The 26968-nt window shown below is 36.5% G+C and overlaps 2 protein-coding genes across 2 annotated transcripts; both read left to right on the forward strand.

Moving 5' to 3' along the window:
- The first annotated feature begins 103 nt into the window (after window positions 1-103).
- On the forward strand, window positions 104-2309 carry CCL20 (C-C motif chemokine ligand 20). The gene is made up of 4 exons (XM_065748127.1): window positions 104-366; window positions 615-729; window positions 1456-1533; window positions 1837-2309. Exons 1-4 carry the CDS (start codon window positions 285-287, stop codon window positions 1862-1864), a joined length of 303 nt encoding a protein of 100 aa, XP_065604199.1. The 5' UTR covers window positions 104-284; the 3' UTR covers window positions 1865-2309.
- Window positions 2310-8916: 6607 nt separating this feature from the next.
- Window positions 8917-25918, forward strand: DAW1 (dynein assembly factor with WD repeats 1). Its single transcript, XM_065748408.1, has 14 exons — window positions 8917-8926; window positions 9394-9681; window positions 9987-10059; window positions 11676-11820; window positions 15099-15157; window positions 15827-15949; window positions 17507-17606; window positions 17926-18033; window positions 19095-19201; window positions 21377-21479; window positions 22833-22947; window positions 23722-23798; window positions 25009-25171; window positions 25807-25918. The coding sequence occupies exons 1-14, from the start codon at window positions 8917-8919 to the stop codon at window positions 25839-25841; spliced, it is 1506 nt and encodes a 501-aa protein (XP_065604480.1). The 3' UTR covers window positions 25842-25918.
- The last annotated feature ends 1050 nt before the right edge of the window (window positions 25919-26968 follow it).

Consider the following 26968-nt stretch of genomic DNA (forward strand, 5'->3'; position numbering starts at 1 on the left):
CCTCCTCCTTTGGGTTGAATCTTATAACCTACTTTAAAAAAAAAAAAAAGTCCCCATCATGCCGCTATCTCTGGTTATAGCATCAGGAAGGAGCACTCAGGTTGTATCGGGCATGATGGAATTTGCCGTGGGGAAACCCAGTGATGATAGTGGAACCCGCCCGCGTGTGAATTCCCATGGCTCTGGCTGCTGCTTTATAAGCAGTTGTAGAAGAGTTGAGGCTGGCAGTACAGGCAGGCAGTGAACGAGCACTCACTAGAGCCGAGCTGCTGCTTGGAGTGAAAATGTCTGGCTTCAGCATCAAGAGTTTGATTCTGGCTTCTCTGCTGGGGCTCCTGTTGCTGCTGCTGTGCAGTACCTCCCAGGGTGAGTGAGCTTGGGCACTTTGCCCCAAGGATGCAGTTCTTGTGCTACTTTGCACCATGCCAGCTACTCCAGGGTATGCATGCTGGCAGCAGTATGAGGGAGGGGGGCATTGATTTAGTAAAGTACACTGCCTAATCCAACTTTTCTGTTGAAGGGGAGCTAGATAGGGAACTGAACTATGAATAACCTGGGACCGTGGCAATATGGTCCAAGTGGGCTTTATTGACATTACTGATTTTTTGTTCCAGCACAAAGCAACCAAGATTGCTGTCTGTCTTATACCAAAGTCCGTCTGCCTCGGAAGGTCATTAACGGCTTTACTGAACAGCTCTCCAGCGAAGTCTGTGATATTGATGCAATCATGTAAGTTGCTTTTCAGAAGATCCTGGCTTTTTTTTTTTGTTTGTTTTCTGACAGTTATATATTAACCTTAGGAAGTCTGTCAGGGTAGGAACAACTATCTGAATTGTGGAAATGTGCTTTTTCACTAGACAGGGAATATTAATCATAGGATAGCCATACAATTATTTTGCATAATAAGTCTGTTAGGAATCACTGCATAGACAAAGATGCGTGCTTAACTGTCCAGCTGAGGTACCTTGCCAACACGGAGTGTTTCCTTGACAAAACCTTGCATAAACCATGTTACAAACTCAAATGAGACTTCTTAATTCACAGAGATCAGAATTTTTTTCTGTGATGTTCTAGCCCTCCTAAATGTTTATCTGACATCTCAGCATGACGGCAAATCTTTACAGTCCCTGCAGTTATTTCTTTTATCTAGCAAAGTTATTGGTCTCAATAATGACAACAAATTGAATACAATTTTATGTTGCGAGAAACAGTCCTTAAGACTGAAGCTATTTATTATGTGTAAGCTTAATTGGAACAATATTACATTGTTCATATAGTGTTGAAGGCATTGTGGAGCATCCCATATCAAACCAATATTTTCTAAAGCAGGTGCTATTGTTTATTGCATAGAGTAACTATGATGTGTGGTTTTTATTAAATGCAGCTTCAGAGTATTTACTAACAATGATTTCTAATGTTTACTTACCAACCTCCTTATCATTGTTTCTTTTCCAGTTTCCACACCAAAAGGGGACTGAAAGCCTGTGTAAATCCTAAGGAAGACTGGGTGAAGAAGCATCTCCTTTTCCTGAGGTATGAATCTAAATATCTAAATACTACTAGGCTGATGATAATAGAGCATGTATAGAAGTCTTTCTCTTGTACTTCCACAACTCCTGAAGGCTGCTTCTGATGGCAGTTCTGAACTCAGCCTTTCCATCTCTTGTCAGACATGTCTGCTCCTATTTAGAGTTCTCTCAGGGACAGTCATATCACGTGTCCTTTCCTTTACCTGAGCTATTTTCTCAGTAGGTGTTATAGCTTGTAGAGGGAAATCTGTAATTGATGTGAGTCTGAGTTGAAAATTTGTGTGCATTTTCTTGTTCTTTTCCACAGCCAGAAGCTGAAGAAGCTGTCAGTGTGATACAGTTTCCAGCAGGGAACTAAACGCAGACGCAGCTGAAGGAGCACTTGCTTCAACCTCTTGGTTGAGGTTGTCGTGTTGTACACTGTTGTGTGCTTACCACTATCTCTGGCTTCCTTGGAACCGTTGAACTTCTGGAGTTGATTCATATTGCATCACTGTTTTGCTTGAATTAAGCATTTTGTTGAAGTTTCTATGTTTACTAATATGACTGTTTAGTAAGGACTATGTTAAGCTATTGTACAGAGCATGAATTGTATTAGGCTTATTGCATAGTACTGTTGTGTTTGTAAATCTTTGTAAAGGTTATTTATTCTGTTTCTTATGTTACTTCTTGGCACTTTCTTGTGCCAAAATTTTCCTTTAAACTGTAGTTAGCATTATAATACTTTTTAGGCTATTGTTTTAAAAAAGTGCTTGTGGAAAAAAAATGGAAACTGGAGTTAAAAATAAATGTTAAAAACTGCACTATGTGGTAAGTTTATTTTTGTTATTAAAAGAGGTGAGTTCACCTTGAGTAATTATTTCAACTGGTGCTAAAGAGCAAAGGAATTCATATCAAGTGTATTCACACCTGTTTAATCACTGCCTACCTTGCTCTGTGTATGAAGCTTTTCCTTAACATGGAAGACCTGATTTAGCTCAGTTTCACATTAATGAGACTTGAGGGAATTTCTTTTGCTGTTTTTTTCAGGATAAACCTTACATCAACAAGCTTCTATCTCATTCACTGGCAAGGCTTGTGATTACAATAAAAGCCTGCTCCCAAGTTAGTCATCTCTAGAGGAGAAATTTGCAGTGATTTCTTCCCATTTGAGTTTCCTCACATTAACATAATGAGAAATTCATAGTGCAAGATCTTTTGGTAGAGGTCTGCAGCCATTAATGCATTGTTAATGATGCATGATAAAAGTAAAGGATCTTCAAGGGGTAGGTAGGATGTGGGTGCAGGTAAATGCGGAAGACTACTCAGCTCTGTGGCTACTATTACATGGCTCACATAGACTTCAGGGATGTGATACTTCAATATCTAAAGGCTCTGAGCAACCTGATCTAGCTGTAGGTGTCTCTGTTTATTGTAGAAGAGATGGACTGTTTGGCCTTTAAGGGTCCATTCCAAGTCAAATGATTCTATGATTCTATGACCAGGTAGGCTGTGTAATTGTACTCTGTGTCAGCACCAGTGTCTTACAGATAAATCTACACCTTGGCCTTGGATACCTTTTAGTTATAGAGATAGAAACTTAATTTACATTTAATTGAAATTTAACTTTAAAATTATTTTTCAGCTTCTCTCTCAAGGACACCAGAGGTGGTTTGTATGGTGTTCGTGAATGTAAGGCTGTTGATTCTGCTTTTAAAACTTCACCAGACTTATGCAATCTGCTTCTGGCCCTGTAGATCTGTGAACCAGAAGTTCCCATTGGGTGAATATCTGTGACTAATTTGCTTTATATTCCAACAGATAGAGTTCATACTCTTTATGTTAAGGATATCAGGTAAGAACCTATCACCCTCACAGATAAGCAATTATCCAGCACAAAGCCTGGGAATTCCCAGAACTTTTTGGTAGGGCTGAGATAAACCACAGAGCTCTGCCCCACTCCTGCAAGGTCTGGGGCGGGCTCCCATCCAGGCTCAAAGAGCTCATGTGCTGAATTACTGACCAGAAAAAAGAACTGGCTCATGTTAAAGTGTCAGAATTTGAGGTTCTTCAAAGACCATATTGGGAATAGGTGTAAGGTATTTTGAGGGGAATAGATGAATTGGTACAACCTGGCAAGATAGAGTGTGAGAGCTTTTGCATCAAAGTCCCAGCACAACTTCATTCTTCCATTCAAAAGTTAACTGGTTTTGCAGTATTGAGACCAGTTCTCAGTGATATGCGTTGACTTTCTGTGGTTTTTTTAAAACTCCATTTTTGCTTTATAAATTTATTTATTTTATTTTATTTTTCCCTGAAGAAATTCCATGTAATTCCCAATTCAGTATGTTATATGGCATTTCATTAGCTTGGGATTTTAGTCAGAAGACATCCTTTTAATGTATAGAATTATGATTAGTTTTATGCATTTCTTAATGTATTTTTCTCCCACTCCAGAGCAAAGCAACCGCGTTTGCTACCTTTCCTAGACACAGAAAAGCACCTCCTCTGGTCCTTGTTGGTTATGCAGAACAGCTGTCAGCCGAACTGTGAAGGTGCTGCAACCGTGTAAGTTTCCAGTTTAAAGAAAGCAGTATGACCAGCATTGGATAAAACTGCCTAATGCATGAATAACTGGATCTGAATCTGTTCCAGTTCTGGGTCTGGATCTTCTTTTACTTAATGGAAAGAAGCGTTTAAATATCGTACTGTCATATCTGTTATAGTCCTTTGAAATTATCTCAAGGAAAAAATGTATATAGAAAACTGTGTGCAATGAGGTATGCTTAGTATGCTTTTTATCTGCCACTGCATACTGTGTGTTTACATGTGCTGAAAAAACAGTAGGTATTAATGAAAGGCAGATGAGATGTTGATGACAAAAATAACTCAGTGTTGCATGAACAGCAATTTTTACTGAAGGAGTATCAATCATCCTCCTGATATCATTTTGCTGTTAAAATATAAATCCAATTGCATCTCAAGTGTTGTACATGTACAAACAAGCTATTTGTTGAACTATTGTTCTGTTGATTGTTGCTCCTACGATTAGTTTTTTGTTGTTTCACTCTTCTTTTCTAACTGTCTACCCAAAGTGGGGTCATAATGCATGTGAGTCCAAAAGAAATAGTAAAGTTTTTCTTAGACTGAGATGTGCATGATTTTAAGTACATTACCTCACTGAAAATCATTCATCATTGGGTGTGCTTAGTGACAAAGACACTTCTATCTCTTTTGCAGGGTGTTGATAATTGGTCATTTATTTTCAATTATCAACCAACTTCATGTAATCGAGCTTCTGAACAAGAATGCATTGTTCAGCTGTAATCCTATTGAGAAGTGAATCAGGGAACTTGTGAACCTCCTGGGTTTAGGCTTCTGAAAGTGTCCCTTGATTCTAATGGCATACTCCCAGCTGGATAAACACCAAAGCAGGTGATCAACTGTAAAAGGTCTTCTGTATGCTGGCCTCAGCTGTGCTACAGCCTGGCAGAGTTACCTCAAATACCGAGCTACAGGCAGCATCCTTTGTCAAAATACAAATAATAAAGGCAGTTTTCAGTCTTTAGATCTAAAGCAGTCACTGTCTATGGCAAGTTTAATTTTCAAAGTAGTCACATACATTTACACAAATGCAAAAGCATGTTCTACATTTTTGTGGTTCTGGGAGATGTCAGCTTTAGCTGTCCAGTGCAACAATCCTAACTCTATTACAAGTTTTAAAATTGATAAATTTGTTCCTTGTACATTAAGTGCAGATAACTTCCAGTCAAAACTGACTAAGAGTTGCTGTCATGTTGTGTTTCTCATGTAACTACTACAAATAAAATTAAGCTCTTAATAGTCTTTTGTCAAAAATAGTTTATTCTCACAGCTTTATTCAAAGATTGTGGAGTCTTAAATAGATAATAAATGTAATGGAGTCAGAATGTAGAATACTATGTTTAAAAAGAAAAAATGTCGCAGGAAAAATATTGTTAAATAGTATTATTAAATGTCATTAACAAATTTACATCTGCATTTCTCTAATTTTCCTTACTTGAATTTAGTTTATACTCCCAAAATAAAGTAACGATTTTGTTTGCAAGCATCCATATCTACATTTCCATTTTCCTGAAACGGGCTTTTCCAGTGTACTGAGTTTTCACATTAGCTCACCTGGAGTATCTCAATTCTCAATTTGCAGAGCACTCAGAATTACAGAAAAAGCCTTGGAAAACAAAAGATGAAGAATAACTCAACATGATATCCTACTCATGCTTTTTGAGTAGTAGTGGTGGTTGCTGAAATTTAGAGGCACGGTGTTATGGCCATATTTCTTGCAGTGAGTACTACTTTCAGTTATCAGAAATTATGATCTTGAGCCACTTTTTCAGTAAAAAACAAACAAACTGCAGTTGTAATTCATGTTGAAGATGTGTACATTCTTTCTGTCTGGTTTATCTCCTAAGGGAAATAGCAAGGTGCCATGGATTAAACAGTCTAATCAGACTTCTGTCAGTAGAGAAGGGCTCAAGTAAGTGGCCCCATTTACACTGAAATTGTCAATTATAGTGTCAAGATTAAACTAGTAGTTTAATATTCTTGCAGCATCATTGCTCAGGTACAAAGCTGGTGAGATCAGTATAAACTTACAAAATAAGGAAATGGGCATTTGAAAATTATAAACTTAATGTGACAGATAAAATCAGAGCTATGGAGTGGTCAGTATGGTAACTTCAACTATTTACTCAAATGTGACTCTGTTACAGAGCTGTAAGTAAGGAATACAGATAACCTGAACATAAAACACCATGCAGATCTGGAAAAAAAAAATTACATTTAGTAAAGCTGTCTGAAAAGTACAATTGTGTGTGCTATTGTGTGTACAGTACTTGAGATTGTTGTGATTGTTGAGATTGATTGTGAGACTAGGAATAAATGGTCGAAAGGTTTTTTGGAGAAAAAAAAAATTAAAGCTGTTTTAGATCATGTAGATCTCAGAGATGCTCACTCTATAAGATTGCTACAAATTGCCTGCTACAGAAGACCAGGCAAAAATGTTTTGTTAATTTTAAAGTGGGTAGTGCTGTATAAATGCTAATTACAGTGAATGAATGATATATGATACTGCATGAATTACATATAAATGATGGTTAAAAAAATAGAATACAAGAAACACAGAGACAACACAATAGGACTGTCATACTTAGTGAAAATAAACAGAAATGTAGAAAACAGTATGGTTTTTATGAAATTCTTAATTCGTTTTTGGCATTATAAAAATGAGATATAAAAGACCAAATGAGATATTTTGTCTTCTTTTTTTTTCTTTTAATTATAAGCATAGTAGTGAAATAAACACATTTTGACTTTTACGAAACTCTATTCTAACACAGTTGCTTCCTTATGTTCATCGATTCTATTATAAATCTGTAATTCTAATTTCTGTAGTGGAAATGCTGTTATTTGTCATGAGTTTTTCTTCCATATTACTCAAATCGATTTGACTCAACTGTGTGTTTGGTAACTTCAAGAGAAGTGCTCCTCCATTTTTCTTACAAGGGGCATCTGAATAACTCACTGTCTTTCATCTTGCAGCTCAGTCTGACCGCAGAATACTCACGTGATTACTTGATACCATCAGCTTTGCCATCTTGACTGGTTGATACAGAACACTCCTCAACTGATGGGTCTTCAGCCCTACATAGTCTGGAGCATGGAAAGAAAGATGAAAGGCATTTCTGAATTCTTCTCAGAGCGGGTAAGATGAATACATATTGAGGGGTGGTTTTTTTGTTGTTTTTTTTTTTTTTATATGTGAGCTTTTTTTTGTGCCAAATCTACCCATTGGAGTGGTGAGATTTTTTTTCCAAAAAAGTGGAAAACATTTTTTTAGCTAAGTGAAAATTTGACTAAAAGAAGTAAGAATATATAGAATTAGCTTAACTGTATGGGAAGTGGTAAGAACTGGTAGATGGACATGAAGAGGAATGAACAAATCAACCGTTCCTTCCCTGTACTTATTATCTCACCACAGGTGACCAACACACGTATCTGTTCATGTGAACAGAACCCTGTGACATATTTCTTAGGTGAACAGCAATTCTCTCTCTCTGTGTATTCATTTGTTATAACATCAAATTGATAAAAATGGCCATGAAAAGATGAAAAACAAAATCTTTGGGAAAGAGTGCATTTTGTTTACAATGTAACTTGCTGTCAGCTCTTTCTCCCAGAGTAGCTCACAAACAGAAAACTAGAAAATCGTCTCCTACATACAGTTTTAACATTTTCATGGCTCTACTACCATGATTAGTACTGCAAATAACAGGAAGAAGGTGTACTAACAATGAAGAAGGAAGCATATAAGGATATGTGTTTGTGTAACACCATTCAAGGATAGAACAACATTGAGAAAATTACATAAACTCAATTCACCAAGCAGAAACATGGAAATATCAAAGCACAGACTTACTGCATTTGACAGACGTTGCAATTATGAGAAAGGACAGCATATAAAACCCCCCTTAGTAAAAATTCACTGCACCTATTACTGACATAACAAAAATAGGAAGTGGCTTTGTACATTTTTCCCTGAACTCAGACTACTCTTGTGCTGGCCTTTCTGATTTAGTTCAGCATACCGCAGACTGACCTACTTCAGAACAAGTGGGTCACGATGCAAATTTAAATCAGGAAGCCGAAAACCCACTCTTCTCTGCAAGCAAAAGTGTGTTTGAGTCAAAAAACACTTTCTTCGTGTTATTCTTAGGATGGCACTTTGGCTTAGGAAAATCAAGATTGTGAGAATCTGTGTTGGCAGAAAGACCCCATATTTCTCAACAGGAAATGCTTTGTAATTGTATTAACTTTGCATCACACTATCCATCACTGTCCAGCACTCCAGATAAGTGTATTTTGTATTTTGCATCCTTTCAAAGGCATTTGAATATTGACTGATAGTGAGGTTTACAGTATATAACTTTCTGACATTCCTACAAACTGCTTACATCCTTATAGGTCTGTCTAACATGGGATAGTCTATGACTGTATGATTCTAGTTGGTGTTAACTAATACTGAAGGTACCAGAAAGACTGTTTGACTGCGGTTACATAGCATGGAGAGGAAGGAGTTAATGTAGGAAACACATCCATGTTCATTGTTAGCACCACTTATGTTAAAAGGAAAATATTTATATTCAGAAATTATAATCAGGGAAGATAAGTATTGTGGTACACAAATTTAAAAGGCTTCTAGCCACTGGAGGCCACCAAGTTATTTTTGAACAGGGCTGCTCCGAGTAAGTCAGTTCTGCTGGAAGGTTGTTTAGATTAATTGCTTTCAACAAAAATATTTCCCATCTGACTTGAGATAACTGAATTTCCACGTACAAATAAGACAAAAGATCAAACCAAACCCCGAGTCATGTCACACGGTAAATTTGGGATTGCCATTGTGTTTAACTTCCTGGCTTCCCCAAACCAAAGGGCTGCCTTCAAAGCAGACCCACAGGGAGCCCCGTGGCTGCTCTGCAGAAGTCACGTATGGTTCATCACTGACCTGAACCCTCCCCGGGTGGCCCCTGTCATTGCTATGGGCTATGAGACCCATGAAATGAAAATGTGTTTGCTGCCTCCCCCTGCTGATGTTCTGTAACCCTGTCTGCATAAAGCTGGACACCTTTATCCTGTTACTGTAAAATCATTATGGTTGGGAAAGGCCTCCAAGATCATCAGGTCCCACCTCCAGCCCAGCAGCACCACGCCCACTGAGCCGCGTCCCTCAGGGCCACATCTCCATGTGCCAAAACTGAGTGTAGCACACCAGCGCCGAGTACAGAGCATCTTTTAATCACTCCATGCTGGCTCTCTTTTCAAATGTGATTTCTTTTCCCGCTCTTAGCCATCAACTCTCCGGCAGCCGCCCTACGCTCGTCGCCCGCCGGGAGCGGTCATGCGGCGGCGCATGCGCCGCAGGCTCTGTTTGGCCGTTGCCGTGGCGACGATCCCCGGGCGGCGGAGATGGGGCTGAGGCGGCTGCTGCTGCGCTACTTCCCGCCGGGTGCGGGGCTGGGGCTCGCGGCGGGGAGGGGGCGGTTTCGCGCGCTGGGCCGGGGCGGATCGTGCACGCGGTGCTGTGAGGCCGCGACCGCGGCTGTGGGAGCTGCGGATGAACTGCCGCCAGTCTGCAGTACGGCCGGCTTGAAGAGAGCGCTGATGGAATAATGCAAAAAAAAAAAAAAAAAAAAAAATCAAACCAAACAGCAACCTGCGAAAGCTCTGTTAACTTCTAGAACTGAAAAACGGAGCATGAATATTTTAGGCGGCGATATTTAATATCCGTGATCATATGAACAGCTCAGGGTTGTTCAGCACTGGCAGCTCTCGTGAGCATCTGAGCCACGGGAACGGCGTGCCCTACAAAATCCACATCATCTCATTAAGACCTGTTTATCACCTTTTTTTTTTAATTATTTTGTTTTTATTTTAAATAAGGAATTATTCTGGAATATGTAGAAGATGGTGAGCTGAAGACCAGATCTATAGATCTGCTCGATCTTAGTCCTCAGTAAGTATTTATTTCAGAAAGCTGCACTGTTTGCTGTTTCATAGTATTCACATACAACTCTATTCGACTGTTTTAAGCATAATTGAGGTCAGTGATATCTATTTCACTAAAACAAGAAAACACACAGTCAAATCATTCTCCTAGCACTCAAAATAGAAAATCTTGCATTCCATCCCGCTTTGTCTTACTGTTCAAAGTTAGAGCTTCTTTTATTTCCTACAGAATGATAGTTATCAAGATGCCAATACAAACCCATCAAAGGGAGTTTCACTGTGCCTTGCTTTGGGATGCTGCAATGAGTGACAGTTAGGTCTTGCAATGCTATTTTAGGATGCTTTCAAAAAGTGGATCTGACTCAGTTCCCCATACGTTGCTTTATGTGACCTCTGTTGAAGTCACTGGAACCAATTGCTTGTCAGTTCAGAGCTCTCCTGTTGATTCATTAATGCACATAACAACTATAACAAGGTAGTGTAAGACAGGTAATTCCCTCTCTTGTGTTTATGTGGAGAAAGTAAGAGTCTTCTAATGAAAACAGTGGAAATCTGTTTTTTTTTTTTTTTTAGGAGCCTAATTGCTTTTGTGTTCTTTAAAAGAACAAGATAATCTGGTAGTCTTGTCTTCTACAGGTGATGAAAGATATTTCTGGACCTTGTTGTATGTAATACTGAAGGATAGGTCATAATGAAGAATAAAAAGTGCACTGTATGTTAAAGTTTAGATTAAAGTTTAATAGGTTATCCTTGAGTAAGATAAAAGACTGAGATCACTTAATGAGGAAGCGAGACTTACTATGCAGGAGACAGAATTTGTCTCGCATTAATAAGAATATAAACACTAACTTGCGTTACACAAACAATAACTTGTGTAACACAAGAGGATACTAACTTGTGGGGATGTAAATGGCTCCTGTTTAGAGATCAGAAGTAGAAAATCCACTTTAGCTTCAGTGACTTATGTGCTAGCAGAAGGACGGGGCTTCGTCATTAGTTATAAGTGTGTGTTTTTGTTTTTGTTAATCCCTTTTTTATCTCATGGATGGCCAGGAGTCAGCAGTTGGATGATAGGAGAAGATATGATTCCACAGATTAGCTGTGAACTACCTCCTGGGTGCTCCACAAGCACTAGCAGACTATGGACCTTGATTTTGAAGTTGTTATCATAAATAAATAAATGTTACAGGAACAGACACATTTGTGAAGCCACAGGCAGAGATCATTTTAATACTCTCTGCATCTTATTTATGTTGTTGCTAATTCATAGGTAAGTCACTGGGAATTTATGAAGCTCCACTTTACCTTATATATGTGTTCTTCAATTGTCAGTTCTGGATACACACCTCCCAAGTCTTATCTTCTGCGGAAACCCTTTGAGAAAGTAAAGTTCTTACCAAGCTAAAATTTTTAACAGTTAAATCTTAACTGAAATGCTTTATTGAAAATAGACAGAGGTAAAGAAACCAGGAAAGATTTATTCATATTTCTTTAAGCCATTAACAGTGAGAAAAATGCATATTGTTAAATTCTTTGCTTTAGTTTCTCTGCAAGAAATGCTATGCTTGTATTTATAATTATTACCAGAGGATGAAATGTGCTTTTCTTTTTCTTCATACTTAGAACAGATGTCATAGCCTTAGTAGAAGAAATTCAAAAAGAAGAACCTCTCATCACAGCTTCTTGCAAGGAACATGTCATACGTTTAGTTCAAAGACTGCAAGAGAAACAAGGGGAACAAGAAGACCACAAATTCTCTCTTTTTAAGGTCAGAATAAATAAAATAAAATAACCTTGGAGATTCTGAGGTTCTCAGTTGAAATGTTGTATGCCTTTACAGCTGTATGTTGTACCTGAGAGAAAAATTTGGATTTTATGACTAATTTTTTGGGTCTTTTTGATTATCCCTCTACTGTTCAGAGAGACTGAATCTGGCCTGGTTGTGCATATCAGGAATTCCCCCAGAAGGCCAGAGGTATAACTATTTTTACTCACTATTTACACTGGCTTATGTATGAGGGTGTGAGACAAATAATTACCTTCCTTTTCAAGTGACTCTGTGGACAAGCAACACCCAGTTATGTTTAAACAAAGTCAATAAGTTAAATCCAAATAATTAGCTCCTGGGAAAGGCCCTGAATAATTTTATACCATTGCATTCCTATCCTTCATCTTGTGGAACTTATATTTGTTTTAAGTATTCAGATATATTCAGTCATACCAGTTGTTCTGCCAGCCAACAGATAAGCCAACAAACTAGTTGAAGTAGCAGATTGCAAGGTTAGGGTTCATATATGAGCTTTATTTAGTGAATCCTGTCCATAGGACTGGAGTAATACATGAAATAAAGATAATTAAAAAGTTATTTGATCTTTCGTAATTGGAAAGCCAATGAAAAAAGTGTTAGTCATGTATTCAATCTTGTTGATCATAAAAATAATAATTTATTCAGCAGACCATTACTAGGAGATAATTTTAAAGGCATTATATGCCAAGCCTTCCAAACATCATCTCTGCATTGGGCCCAAGGCACACAGCAACACCGCTTATGGATTTTTTGTCTTTTACATTACTCCTCATCCACATTTCTTTGAGTAAGGGAATAGTAGTTGCTGTGTTCATGCTGTTTTGTGCTAAATGATTTTTTTTTCCTTTTAAATTGTAAAGATTTGAATATTGATGGTTTGATCTTCAGCTTACAGACAGAAATTTGTAAATTTATTTAAATAGGTAAGCATTTTAAGAGCAATGACTACAGAGACCTTTTGGGTCTTCAAATCCAGGATTTAGTCTGTCAGTAAACTTAACTGTATTTAACTATGCAATGTACAATATAATTACTTCCAGAGATTGCACGTTGTAATCAGAAATAATTAAGTGTTCTGTCTCTATTGTGTCAGCAGATGGCAATGTCTAGCTATTAAAAATTGCTGGTCAGTATTACTTGTTACCCCAAACATAGAGAAGGGAGATCTTCAGTGTTGCTATATACATATAATATACTATAATTTCAATTCTTTTGACCAGTAGTTCACATCTGAGTGAATAATATAAAAGATCTTTACATTTAGCCATAAAAACAGACCTTTGTGTGTATAATAAGGCATCTTAAATTAAAAAGTCTTTCTTGTGCTCTCAGGTATGCTAATGACTTATTTTACATAATCTTGTACAATTTTTTGCTTGTCGCGGAGACTGACAAATACCCAATTGCAAATTTAAGCATAAATAATGTACTTGTTTGCTGTGTGTAGCACCACGCTTGATCAATTTGGAGATAATCCAAGCAGGGAAATCCAGTCAGTACTGGCTTAATTCTTTCACTCAAGTAGCTAGAAGTACTTACTTTTCTGTGCATGTAAATGAAACAGAAGTTTCAGACTTTTCTGAAATACTAATACAGGAGATCAGTGTCTTTTTCTTTCAAAACAGTGTTCAGTGCTTGCATTGTCTGGAAATAAATATTTTTTCCTGTGGCACAAGAGCAAAATCTTAAGAGGGCAGATAGGCAGTGCTGCAAACCCTTCCTTTTGTTATTTCCAGTAATTGTGGTTCTAGTCTTGTGTTAGGCACCCCACAGGGAAGCAAGCGGTTGTAACAAGCTCTCAGATTTGTAACTGCTGTGTAACAGTGGCATGCCAAACTGATTGGCAGGTATCTTAGGGACTGATGCAACAGTCTGCTGTAACTTGCAGAACTGAGGTATGTTTCTTAATATTGCCCTAGGGCTTGATTATTACATCATTTGTACAAGAGATTCTTGCATGCTTGGAGTTCTGTGACTGAAGCTATTACAGTGCTGGATATTGAAAGAATAGCATTAATTCTGTGATCTGAAATTAAACATCAGCCTATGTTTTCTGTAGCTCTCTCTCTTTCTCTCTCTCCTTTACCTGGTAGTTGTCATTTCACTTCCAGCAGTTCCTGTTCTTCTGACATTCTTCTCTGAGCTTCTTTTATTTTATTTTCTGAGACAGGCAGCTGAGAAAGCTAGGGATAATAATAAAAAGTTGTGGTAACATGTCAGTGATTAAGTAGCATTGCTTATAAATAATTTCTTCTTCATTTGTGATGCTGCAGAGAATTGGACCACTGCTGTATTTTTAACACTCCTTCACTGCCAGCAGATGCTGTGATTTCCCATGTTATTATACTATTACTCTTTAGACTCAAGCTTGTAATAGGCACAATTGTTTAAATGCAAACCAAATGCTACATGTTAGTCAGTGGTAAGGTCATTCAAACATATTCTTTTGTCATTTCCAAAGTACCATAACACACTGACTTTTATTGGACAGTATTGGAAACTATTTTTATGTATGCTTAGTAGACTTCAGTCTGTTACTGTAGGTACAAGGTAATCTACATAAAGCATACATAGTTGCCTGTTTAAAGAGCCTTTGAAACAATGTTAGGAAAAGAGTAGACTGTAATCTAAACAAAAGAGGCAGAAATCCAGTCCCTTCTTTGAATTTTGTTTGGATAAGTAACTTTGTTATGGTTCTATATGCCTTTTTTGTCATGACCTCATAAGATAGAGCTGCAGTTTGTTCTTGTTCTTCCTGTTTTTAAAAACAAAATCATGTAATAGCCAAAAGCATCCTATATATGACATAAACATTTCAAAATACTCAATTCAAACGGATCTGTTGTTTACTCTTTAAGGACTAATTGCATTTTTTTCATCAGTGAGCTTCCCAGGCTTTTGGTTTTTGCCTTTCAGATATGGCCTAGGGCTATTTCACTGGTCTCAGAGAAAGCAGAGGAAGAAATAAACATTGGGAAACAGCAGTTCATTCAAGTACAATAAGAATCTGAAATCAATATCATGTAATATCTGCAGCAATAATCTGATGAGGCATGGATGTTTTTTGTTTTGCTTTTGTTTTGATGAGGGGTTTATAAATTACAGACGTAACTGCTGATCTGATGTGAGGAGGAGAAAACACTGACCTATTGAATATTTTGAGTTCAATTTTTTTATTTGTCTCTTCAATATAAATATTGAATGTTTTCTTCTCTTGCCCTCTTCCCCTTCTATTTCAGGTACTTAAGGCACATATATTGCCACTGACGAATGTGGCATTCAACAAATCTGGTTCCCGGTAAGTTCTTTTCAAATTCTAAATACCTAATACCTAATTGAAGTCTTCTGCTTGTAAATTAAATTGTAAGCCAAGTTCAGTGCTCCTATCTTTCTGTGGAAAAGAATTCAGTTCTGCCATTTATAAACAACTTCAGGTGTGATTGGGGATTAGATTTTAGTCTTCTGTGGAAGAACCAAAGGGAGATGCCAAAAAGTAATGGGTGAGATTCAGCTGATGTCTTTTTCTTCTTCCAATAAGATAGTTTGTTGATGATTACCAGATTTCACAAAGAAGGACTTTCATGGCAACATAGCAAATATCTCTAAAAGCTCAGGGTCATTGGCATAAACTTGTTTGGGACTTTCACTGTTGTGGAATTGTGTCATGACTGATTTCACTTAGAGCCTATGCCTAGTTGTCTTTTCTTTCATATTTTGAAAATTTGAAAGCAGCAACATGCATTTTAATTGAAGTACACTGAAGATTTGAAACAAAGGTTTTTTTAATCTCTAATATAAAAAAGAAAAGAAAATAAGAAAATCTCTGTGGTCAGTAATCACTATTTTAGAAATAAAGAATAGATTCAGAGTCTGAGATAAAGACAACTGAAGTCTGTGAAAGTTACTTATTTGCGTTTGTACAAGAACAGTAAGATATTCACAGTAAATTAATTTCTCTTTATTTTAGCTTTATCACAGGAAGCTATGACAGAACCTGCAAAGTATGGGATACTGCATCAGGAGAAGAGCTGCATACACTAGAGGGACACAAAAATGTTGTTTATGCAATAGCTTTTAATTATCCCTACGGGTAAAGGCATTTCTTTAAGATAAATCATAATTGCTAATTTAGAATAAGATAGATGGTCTCAAATAATTCAGATTCTGAGTTGGAAAAGTTCAACTGCAGCTGATCACCACAGAGTGACACTGTATCTTATTTGTATAAGGGATACATTTAAGCATGTTTTCTTCTTAAAGTGTATTCAGAAATTCAAATCTTGTGTTATTTCAGTTAAGGAAGAATAAAATCATAACAGAAGTGAATTTTTCTACTTTTTGTATTACACATGCATTTTAAGCATTCATTATGATTTAAGACATAATATAAATGTGTCAGAGATGAGTAATTTTTATAAAATCTGAAGGGTGCCACTGTATGAATGTCGAATATGCGTATGTGCATCTTCTGTTTTCTGCAGGTACTGTTTGCCTTAGGTCAGACTTGCTACCTGTTAGATTAAGGGATTTACTTTAGTTACTGAAGTTTTGTTGTCATTTTCTGCATTAGAGAGCTTTTGCATGTCAAGCATTTTTCTTTCCCTCAAAATGAGATAGAAATTATTTCCTATTCTTACACAGAATCACATAACTACTTTCACTGTTGATTAAGCAGTACAAAGTTAGCATTAGGAATTATATGTTAGACTGTTTGGAATGTCATCATTTCCTTGTGAATGAAAAGACATTATCCAACCTAGACCTATTGTCAGAGTCTTATGTTCTGGTATTTTTATAATATAAAAGAATAATTCATTAAATTGTTTTATATATTTCACATGAACTAATGCATGACAAAAATCTGCCCTAAGATCAGTGACTAGACTATAACATAAAAGTGCAGAAGCAATACATCCTGAGGGAATCCTTGGGCTAGAGTTAAATAAAAATTTCAATTATAAGATAACCTTTTTCTACTAATCTTTAGGCTTCAATACCATCTCCCTTGCTACAGTTCTGGCACCTCACTTCAGTTTTATTCTAGCTGCAAGTACTCACAACTCTTCCACTAACTTAAGTGGGAGTAGAGCTCACCCTCTTTTTCTACTTATGAAAAGCAGATTCTAACAGTTTACAAACAAACAAACCCTGTTAGATGAAATGAGATAGCTTTTAAATACTTCTGGAAGTACAGCAGTTAATTTCATTACTAATCTGAGTTACTCATAGGTTATCTGTTATTTTTTCCCATTAATCCATCTTCTGTTTGTGAAATCCTGCTCTAGGATCTTGTAGTGTGGCAGAATGTGTGCAAGAGCAGAAAGCCTTTTATGCAGATTCCTGCAAGGAACTCCAGATACATTCACCTCTGTCTCATGTTGATTTGTACAGAGGGAATGGCTGCTGGCCAAAGTGATGGCAGTTGCCTTTCATTACATTCACACAAGCTGCCATTCTCTGCTTTGCAAATCTTCACAGGAGCAGTTGCTATTTAATGAATAGAACCTACTGCTAAACTAAAAGCTTGTGCAAGAGTTTGAAGTAATATACTCTTATGCTTTGAAGACTAGACATTATTGCTGTGAGTTCTACTGTGAGTCTTTGAAGTCAGGTTTTTCCTCTAAATAAAGAGTGCTTTTCTATTTAGTGACAAGATTGCCACTGGATCTTTTGATAAAACCTGCAAACTGTGGAGTACAGAAACAGGAAAATGTTATCATACTTTCAGAGGACATGCTGCAGAAATAGTGAGTGCTGAAGGATATTTCTAATTCCTTTGTGTTTCCATACAAAACCATAAATATCTTTGGGTTCCCTATCTCTATGTGCCAATTAGTCCATCCAGTCATTAGATTGGAGCAGTCATCAGGACGTTTAGAGTAAGGATTTGTTGCTCTCCTAATGAACTGTCAGAGTAGCCTTGTAGTTTTTCTGTAAATCATAAACTATTAAATTAGTTCAGTTTGTTCTCTTGTTTAGAAATACTGTGACCTTTTTTTGAGAAAATGTATATAGATGATCTGCTTTTCGTTTCCCACTTTTTCTCTTCAATGTTTCTTGCTATAGGTATGCTTATCGTTTAACCTTCAAAGCACATTGCTGGCAACTGGAAGCATGGATACCTCTGCCAAATTATGGGATATAGAGAAAGGAGAAGAAGTATTTACTTTAAGAGTATGTTTTCATTCTTTATGTTTTTCAAGTTGTTCCTGGTTTCTTAGTTTTCTGACTAACACAACGTTACTACATTTTGAAACTTGCAGAGAATGTCTGTTAACGTGTAGTCCCACAGTGACCGCAGTTAAAAAACACTGGGAAAACTGGAAGATAAAAATATGGTGTTTTATAAGGAGTCTTATTCATCAAAAGGCAGATTTTCTCATTTCAGTGACATTACTGTTATAGGATAGAATGTGTTCCACTGCTTGTTAAAATGTTGCTGTACTGTAATTTATTGTCTCCTCTCAATTAACATAAAATAACTCTAAGAAAAATCTATGTCAGAGGCTGCATCTGCACAGATTGTCTTCCTGTAAACATCAGCAGGAGAAAGCCATCCAATTACCTGTAGGTTGTGATTTATCTTTGCTTTACTAGCAGGGGAATACTATTCAGTTACCAGTAGGTTATGATTTCTTTTTTCTCGACAGGGCTCACTCGGATTCTACTTGTTCTGATTGGCTGGCATTATTTCCATTTTTCTCGAATAAATCCTAAGTAATAGGTAGAGCATAAACTTCTTCCTTGGTGTAGGTGGCCCGTTGAGTGCATAAGGCATTTTCTCCTCCTTGACTTTCCCTCTCTCAGAGCCCTGAGGAGAGAAAAGAGCAGTGGAATGTGTGAACCTACAGTGTATAAATATGCTTATGCTCATTTTTCCAACCCTCTCTACAGAGGCAGTCTGTACTGTAGTTTACTGCAAATGAATCATCTGGTATCAGTATGCATTGGTGAACAAATATGGAAAATACCACTCACTTCTCTGATTATTCACCTATCGCTGGCAATTGCTCAATGCATAAGTGGTGTGCCTGATTTTTTCCAAGTATTGGGATATCAACTCTCTCACAGTCCAGTAGATCTTTCTGTTACAACTGTGACATACTGGACAAGACAGTAAATAATATACTGATGTTGTGTAGAAGAACTATGCTGCTGAAAAAGTTACATATTGAACTATATCAATAGAAAAGTTGCATTTGCATTCTCAACCTCCTTTTTCAAAATTGTTTCAGGGGCACTCAGCAGAAATTGTTGCATTGTCTTTTAACACCACTGGAGACAGGATTATCACCGGCTCCTTTGACTGCACAGTAGGAGTGTGGGACGTTGCCACTGGCAGGTACTAAGGTACTAATAAGTACCATCTTACATTGCATATTTTAATGACAAATGAGAAAGAAAATGTTGAGATACAAATTACAGACCATGTATTTTTTCTTTTTTGGAGTATGTATTACTTCATCTTTTCATTTTTTATCCAGTTCCCTTTGTTCTTCTAAACAGAAGTGCTGCTCAGCAAAAGCTTTTCATGCAACAGGTTTGTGTGAGTACTGAGGAGGCAGACGCAATGGGTAGATGGATGCTTCAAACAGGAAAATATTTCATCAGCATGGAAACTCATGGTTTTGAAGGTGTCCAGAATGTTTAGATGGAGCTGACTGTTTAAGTTAAAAAAAATAAATAAAGGAAGAAAGATATTTTCATGATATTTCATGGAAAATTTGTATAGTCACATTGACTTTAAATAACAGATGGTCTGTTTTCCTCCTCGTACTCCTGCATGTCAGTATATATTTATGAAGAGGAGAAAATTTGATCCCTCTCACTGCAGAGAACAAAATGTCTTGACTATAATGCCAACAAGTAATAATTAAATACCTAAATATTAGCTTGTTATATTATCCTGAAAAAATCCTCTTATTTTTTCAACTGGAAACTCATTGTAAATAGAATAATAAAATGATTGCCCTAATTACTGACGAGGTTATTTATGAAGATAAATATTATGTTTTCAGAGGTATTGGTTTTTTTCTTTTCTTTTCTTTTCTTTTCTTTTCTTTGTGAAACCAAGTGAAATATCTCTGAAATTAATAAACAAATGGAAACTGTGTGTATAGTGCTACCTTGAAGTAAAAACTGAATGTGTTTCCATTTAATTGGAATATTTTACATGGTATTTTGCCAGCCTGTTTTCTGGGTTCTTCTTAATTGCAAATCTGATCATGTGTTCTGTCCTATTTATTCTGCTTATTCATTGGAGATTTACACTTAAGTGCTGGATTGTCTTTTCAAAATTTGGAAATCAAATATTTTTCAAACTTTCAAACTTTTTCATGATTAAATGTTTTGGGCATCAGCTATTACAGAAACAGCAGTCTTTCTGGCCAAATGATATGTTCACCAAATTATAAAGTTTGCTGTTCTCTGTTTGTTGATTTTTCGTTTTACTATACGAAGTATAGTAAGTATACAAAGTGTACCATATAGTATAGTATACTATACTGTTCAACGCAGGCTTCACATTTTAAAAAGAAAAGAGTCATTTTATAAAACAAAATGAGTATAATTGAGTTTCTGTTATCATAAACAAGTAGAGAATTCAATTGCTCAGGAGCCATGCTTTATGAATCATATATTTAGCATATATATTAATTCAGCTACCCTTACATATTGTATGTGAAGATTTCAGTTACTTAAGCTCATTTAGTTGTTTTTCTAGTCATTAGTTTATCCATTAGCTGAAGCTATTTTCTATTAATGATACAATGATATTAGCATTATGATAAAATCCTAATTTACTAATCCTTTAATATATATATATCAATTAATCTTTCCTAGTGTTCATTGCTTTATAGGGTTCATTAATTCATGGTAAGCAATAATGGCTAATTGTACCCCTCTATTCAGCTGAAGCTGATTGAAGAATTTAATGGGACTAGTACTGTCAGTCCTTGAACATCAAGAAGTTTAGGATTAATGAGGATTAGAAATCATATTTCAGTTTGGCTGTCATTTGCCTGTTACTTGGGTACACGCTCAAGTTAAGAACCTGATTAAGTTCCACTGAATCTTTATTAGATGTTATAGAAGATTTAGATTACACTGGTGATTTGGAGTTTTGCAAATACTCTGTTAACAGCTCATTCAAGCAGGATATTGGGAGAGTAATGTTGAAAAACTTGATGACTGTGGTTTCTGTCTAGATGAATAGAAGAAATCCATTTCTGGCACTGAAAAGTGATCACATTTCACTGGTAATTCAGGTGTAAAAATATTTCTGAAACAGAAGGGAGAACTCTTTCACTTGATTCTTTACTGCCTCTTTGTCTCAAGTAGAAAACATGAAACTGATGTAGTACTGGGAGGCTAAATGCACCACACCATTAGATTGCTTTAATGGATAAATGGGGAAAGATTTGACACCTTGCCTGTAACATTTTGTAAGCTTGGTTATAATTTATATTGTTATATCAAAATATACAAAAAAAATCTTTTTTTTTTTGTTTTTTTTCAGGATGTTGCATATTTTAATAGGCCATCGAGGAGAAATTAGCAGTGCACAGTTCAACTGGGACTGCTCCCTCATTGTCACCGGATCAATGGACAAAACGTGCATGGTAAGAAAATAGAAGATGCACTGAACACCCAAGTACTTTCTTACTATAGATTATAATGCATCAAATTATTTGCCAGTTTTTGCATAGAACATGGTGAGTCCATGTTTTTGTTTAGAAAACTGCTTTAGGCTATTTAAAACACTTTACTGTAAGTTAATAACAGCGTGGTTTATAGTTTCACCCAGTAAAGCTAAACCAGGAGACAATTTTTTGGCCTTATAACTTATTTTTATTCTTAGTGTGAAAAACGTCTGTTTTGCAGTGCATGTCCTGGAGTCTTACTTTTTTTTTCCCCTCAATACTTGTGTCACAAGCATCACATGTGACTTCTGGCATGTAGTTCTTCCATTGGATTGCTTCTAATGAATGCCTGTGACTGTTAGTGTTAAACTGCAAAAGGATTATGTTTCAGTGGTGAGAGATTGTCCATTTCTTATCTGCATACAATTGAAATAATACTGGCATGGAGTTGCACAGCAGTTTTGACAAATGTACTGTACCAACATTTAAGAAAGAGCACTCAAATTTATAGCATCTTTTTTCTACTTGCTATAAAACAAAGCTGTAACGTTTACAAAATCCAGCTCTTCAGAATCAGAACAGACTCATAGTATGTAGGAATCAAATGCCTGACTTTCTTCTCAGCTCCGAGCCCTCTGTGCCATGTGTAATAGTTGGGCACTGTGACAAACATTCCTTGGGATAAATTACTGAAGTGTCATGCAAAGAAGTATTTCTGTGTGCTGCAGTCACCTCCCCAACCACGAGAATTCAAAATGCCCATATTTTGGAGAAAAAATACACACACAAAAGAGCCACCTGCTCTTTGTTTTTTTTTTTTTTTTAGGTAGCATGAGCACATTGTAGCAGTTTAGGCAGACATTTATTATTTTTCTGAATTTGGGCTCTTGTATCTCTTTTGCTGTATTTTTGGAATTCTTTTCTGCTTAGTTTTTTACTGAAGCTTTTTCATTGTCTTATTGATATGTAAAACTGTCATTTTTAAATGGAAGAGCATTATTTTAAACTAATATATACAATTCTTTAAGGAATTTGTAACTAAATGCAAAACCTATGCACTTACTAGATGAGTTATTCATTTCCGTTAAATCCAGTTAAATAATGACATGTATTTTTAAGGTTTGTTGAAATCAATACATTGAAATGCAAAATATGTAGTACTTTATCAGCTTGATAAAGTCCTAACTCTTTATTGATTTATATCCAGGTTTCATGTTAATACATTCATTCAGGCCTCAGAAAGTATTTATACGTGTCAACTGATTGACTAGCTATCTATCAAGGATATTAGTCAAAACAAACAAAAAAAATAACCTTTATTTGCCTATGCAGCTGTGGAACGCTCTGAGTGGTGCACATATAGCAACTTTAACAGGCCACAGTGATGAAATAATGGATGTCTGCTTTGATTATGCTGGCCAGCGTATTGCAACTGCCTCTGCTGATGGTAAGTGAAGTGACTGGAACTACTATGAAAATATCTTTGTCCTTTTGCTCTGTTTTTCCTTGATCAAAGCAGAGTATTGCGACTTGGAACTATAGATCAGACTACGTTTGCAGCATTATAGGAGTTTTACTTAAGATTTGGAAATTCTCCCCACTGAACATTTTCACAAAAAGTTTTAAATGCTTTTTTTTTTTTTTTAAGGAATCAGAAGAAATAATGTTCTATATTCATCTGCACATAATGGCAGTAGCATGTTCTTTTTACACATTATTTTGATTTTGCACTTTCAGGAAGATTCCCCCAGATGATGGGGATCACTATTAGGATCATCTTCTGTTGTTGCTAAATTAATGCTTAAGCCAATATAAAACATTTTCTGAAGCGCAATCATTAGCTTATTAAATATAATTAATAGCTTATTAAATAATGTATATCTGAAAGAATAAAACGTATATCTGAAAGAAAGAAATGAAAGCTTTCTGAATATGATGGACATGCATTCTGAAATTACATACTTCAGTAGTCCATACTCTACTCAGATGTTTGGACTAACATTTTTGGAGTTCTACAGCAGAAGCCTTGGAGAAGTCAGCCTTTTCCAGCCAAATTACACTTCCTTTTGACATACATTATCCTTGAAAGAAACTGTGTTAAGATTGTCATATATTTCTTTTGAAATCAAAGGGATGTGGCCCTTCTGGTCTTATTACAGCGTTCTTATTTAAATGCATACTTAATCAGAATAATAAAATGGCTCCTAATCTACTATAACAGGATCAGGAAGAGTCTACAATGCAGAAACAAAGGAGTGCATTGCAAAACTAGAAGGGCATGGAGATGAGATTTCAAAGGTAAGAAGTATGCGATTCATACATTTCCTTATTGAAGTGTAACATCCAAGACACCACTCATTCCATGACACAGAAATACTGTTAAAGAATGAGCACAAGTATTTGAGTACCTTGGTGAAATCTTAAGGCCGCTGCTTTCGGAGATTTTTAGCATCACCCTTATCCCTTGCTTCTACCAGACCTCCTCTCTTTACTGTTCTTATTTCTTTGCATGTCTGACTTATGAAATGGAACCGAATGAACATACTTCTGGGGGAAAATACATGGTGCCTAAGATACTTGGAAGCTCAGAGCACATTTCAAAAGTCACTTGGCCTTGAGTTTACTTAGGAACTTCACTGAAAGACTTGTACAGCTCAACTGCAAATGCTGACGTTCAGTTCCAAATTAATTTGCTTGCTTCTCAAGTTTGAATATGGTAAAAAAAATGTTATTTAATGCTTGCAAGTTTTCGCTATTCTTTCAAATATATAACTTTTTCTTCCATGCAAATATGCTGTGTTTGTGTTGTGAGCAGGTTAGGAAGGGTATCCATCAGGGTGTTCAGTGCTGGTATGTTTTCTTTGCTGCAAATGAGAATCTGCTGAACTAGTAGCATGCTGGAAAGTTAATCTGATTCTGCAGATGTTCTGTGTATCTGTGATTGCTTGGGATGGTTATTACCTGGAAATCTGATCTCAGGGGAACAGGCATTTTGCCTTTAATAATTAAGCAATAATGCATTATATAATAAACCTGTTATTGTCTGGTTGGTTCTTAAAGATATGTATAAATCTGATTATCTGGAAATGCACACAATTTAGGGAATGAATGTTTTACAAAATATGAAGGCATACTGAAGAATAAGTAGCCTTCAGTGGGAGTTTGGATATTACAGAGACATATGTTGTTTAATATAGATCTCCACAAAGTATCCATATATTTTACATCGGGATAATGATAATGTTTAAATAAAGTCATTACAACATCAGCAATTCTCATCTTGGGGATTAAACTGAAATCTTGATCTTTTTGTGTGGTTGTTCCATATGGACCTTTGTACAAAGTTTCCAGCCACATCATTCTGTTAGTGGTGATGCTAATTTTAACAGAAAAGCCGAATTCATTGTTTATTGGCTTCTGTTTTCATCTTCTGATCTCTAGATACACTTTCTTTTTCCAGGCGTATGAACATGTTAAGTAATATAATTATTTTCTCTATTTTTTAAAGATATGTTTCAACCCAAAAGGCAATCGTATTCTAACAGCCAGCTCTGATAAGACAGCTCGACTCTGGGATGCTGCTACTGGACAGTGCCTTCAGATATTAGAGGGTCACACTGATGAGATATTCTCCTGTGCTTTCAATTACAAAGGCAATATAATCATTACAGGTAACTAGTTTTTTCTTTCCCTTGTTTTGAAACACATTTTCAATCTTATGCTAAAAAAGTCTGCAAAGTATTGTGGGGCCATGCCCAAATGTAGGTTGCCAACAATGGCTTTACTGCAGACAAGGAAAGCTGTAACTCACTTTGGAACTGAAGCTTAAATGAATATGGCTGTGAAAAAAATTGTACAAAAGCAAGCAGTCACCATCTGTCAGCAAGCAGTAGCTGCAGAGCAGTGACTAAATCATGCTCTTCTACTGCATTGCTGTGAGAGTTCTGGATGAGGAAGATACAAAGTTTTGTAAGTGAGAGTGTACTTTCTGGGTACCTGACAGTGCAGCCTGTTCAAGTTTCATTCAGAAAATGTCAGACAAAAAGTCCCATTGTGGGAAAATGTGAGCAGAGTTAGTGATTGCTTTGGACCTTTGTGCCGAACTCCACAAATACTGACGTGCAGGATGATCTCAGCCAAAAACACTGCTGCAGATCCTGCTGCCTTTTGTTAGTCACGGACAAAAAAACATTGTCCTTCTGGTTTCTCTGCTTTCCAGGTAGCTAATCAGTACAGCTGTTGACAAAAATGAGTTTGTTGTGCAACACAGCTAAATGATTCCCTCCAAATGTGTGTTTATTACTAGGGAGCAAGGATAACACTTGTAGAGTATGGCACTGACTGAAGACAAGGAAAGATCCAGCGTGGTATGTGCCTACATCCTGACTTCCACGGTCAATAAACTCAGTCTTTCCCATTTCCTGTGTTTCTGCTTGCTGAAGTAGCCCAGTTACCTAAATTTTGGTAGTTTTGAGTTGCTGATGGCTGGTAGCTAAAGATTCACCCAATCGTAGAATTTGGAAAAACTCCGGAGATTGTGTAGTCCACTACTCCTGCTCATGCTCAGCATGCTGCCCAGACCACAGCAGTGGGTTCTGGATATCTCCAGGGATGGATACTCCACAGTTTCTCTGGGCAACATGCTCCACAATTCATCAACCCCACAGGACATAAAGGTCATTTTTTTAACTCATGTTTAAATGGGATGCTTTCCTGTTTCGTGCCTGTTGCCTTTTCACCCAGTACCACTCATTGTCTTTTGTTACCTGACAGAAATCATGAGTGAGTAAATCCAGTAGGATGCCCCTGTTTCTTTGTGTCACTGTTTCCTTGTAACCTTTTAAATAAAAACAAACAAAACAAATAGCACTAGTGTACTCTCAAGAGTGTTGTGTAGTACCTACTTTGAGTACTTTTTTAATGTTTTGTGTTAAGATACTGAATTGAAGTGCTAGGTAATTTTTTATTTTATTTTTTTATTTGTAATAAAATATCCCACTTGATATTTCTGGGGAAAAAACATTTGTAAACTGTTACTAACTAGTGCATAAATGCAGTAGTTAAACTACTGCTCACACTGTTTGCCCTCATCTTTCCATTCTTCTCATCCTCCATTGGTCCATTCTTACATGCAATAACACAGAAGATATTTTAAGTGTCGACTCCAACTCTGAGTATGGCCAGTGTGAAGAAACACACCAGAGATTTGCAGCTAAGGATCACAACATGAGCTGCGAAGTGGATTCTGAACAAACATTTTTTGAAAGTAGACTTTTGTTTAATCTTTCAGATTGTTCTTTTCTGTTTTCTATTCTAATTGTTCTCTTAAACTATGTTTGATACTCAACAAATCAAACACTCATCGTAGCATTTGTCTTCCAGCTCTTGCCATATTTTTTATCACAAAATTGTGATATTGGGTTGGGAGTTTACATCTAATTGTAAAATTGAGTTGGAGGTTTACATCT

The sequence above is a fragment of the Cyrtonyx montezumae genome, unplaced genomic scaffold (genome assembly GCF_038088225.1).
Source record: "Cyrtonyx montezumae isolate F1298 unplaced genomic scaffold, pur_monq_1.0 scaffold_5, whole genome shotgun sequence".
Lineage (NCBI taxonomy): Eukaryota > Metazoa > Chordata > Aves > Galliformes > Odontophoridae > Cyrtonyx > Cyrtonyx montezumae.

Bases quoted from the DNA above. Each gene is read 5' to 3' on its own strand.
- CCL20 (XM_065748127.1), top strand. From the start codon at position 285: ATGTCTGGCTTCAGCATCAAGAGTTTGATTCTGGCTTCTCTGCTGGGG. The intron at 367-614 runs GTGAGTGAGCTT...TTTTTGTTCCAG, and splicing joins GCTGTGCAGTACCTCCCAGG to CACAAAGCAACCAAGATTGC. The intron at 730-1,455 runs GTAAGTTGCTTT...TTTCTTTTCCAG, and splicing joins TGTGATATTGATGCAATCAT to TTTCCACACCAAAAGGGGAC.
- DAW1 (XM_065748408.1), top strand. The intron at 15,158-15,826 runs GTAAGTTCTTTT...TCTTTATTTTAG, and splicing joins TTCAACAAATCTGGTTCCCG to CTTTATCACAGGAAGCTATG. The intron at 17,607-17,925 runs GTGAGTGCTGAA...TTCTTGCTATAG, and splicing joins GAGGACATGCTGCAGAAATA to GTATGCTTATCGTTTAACCT.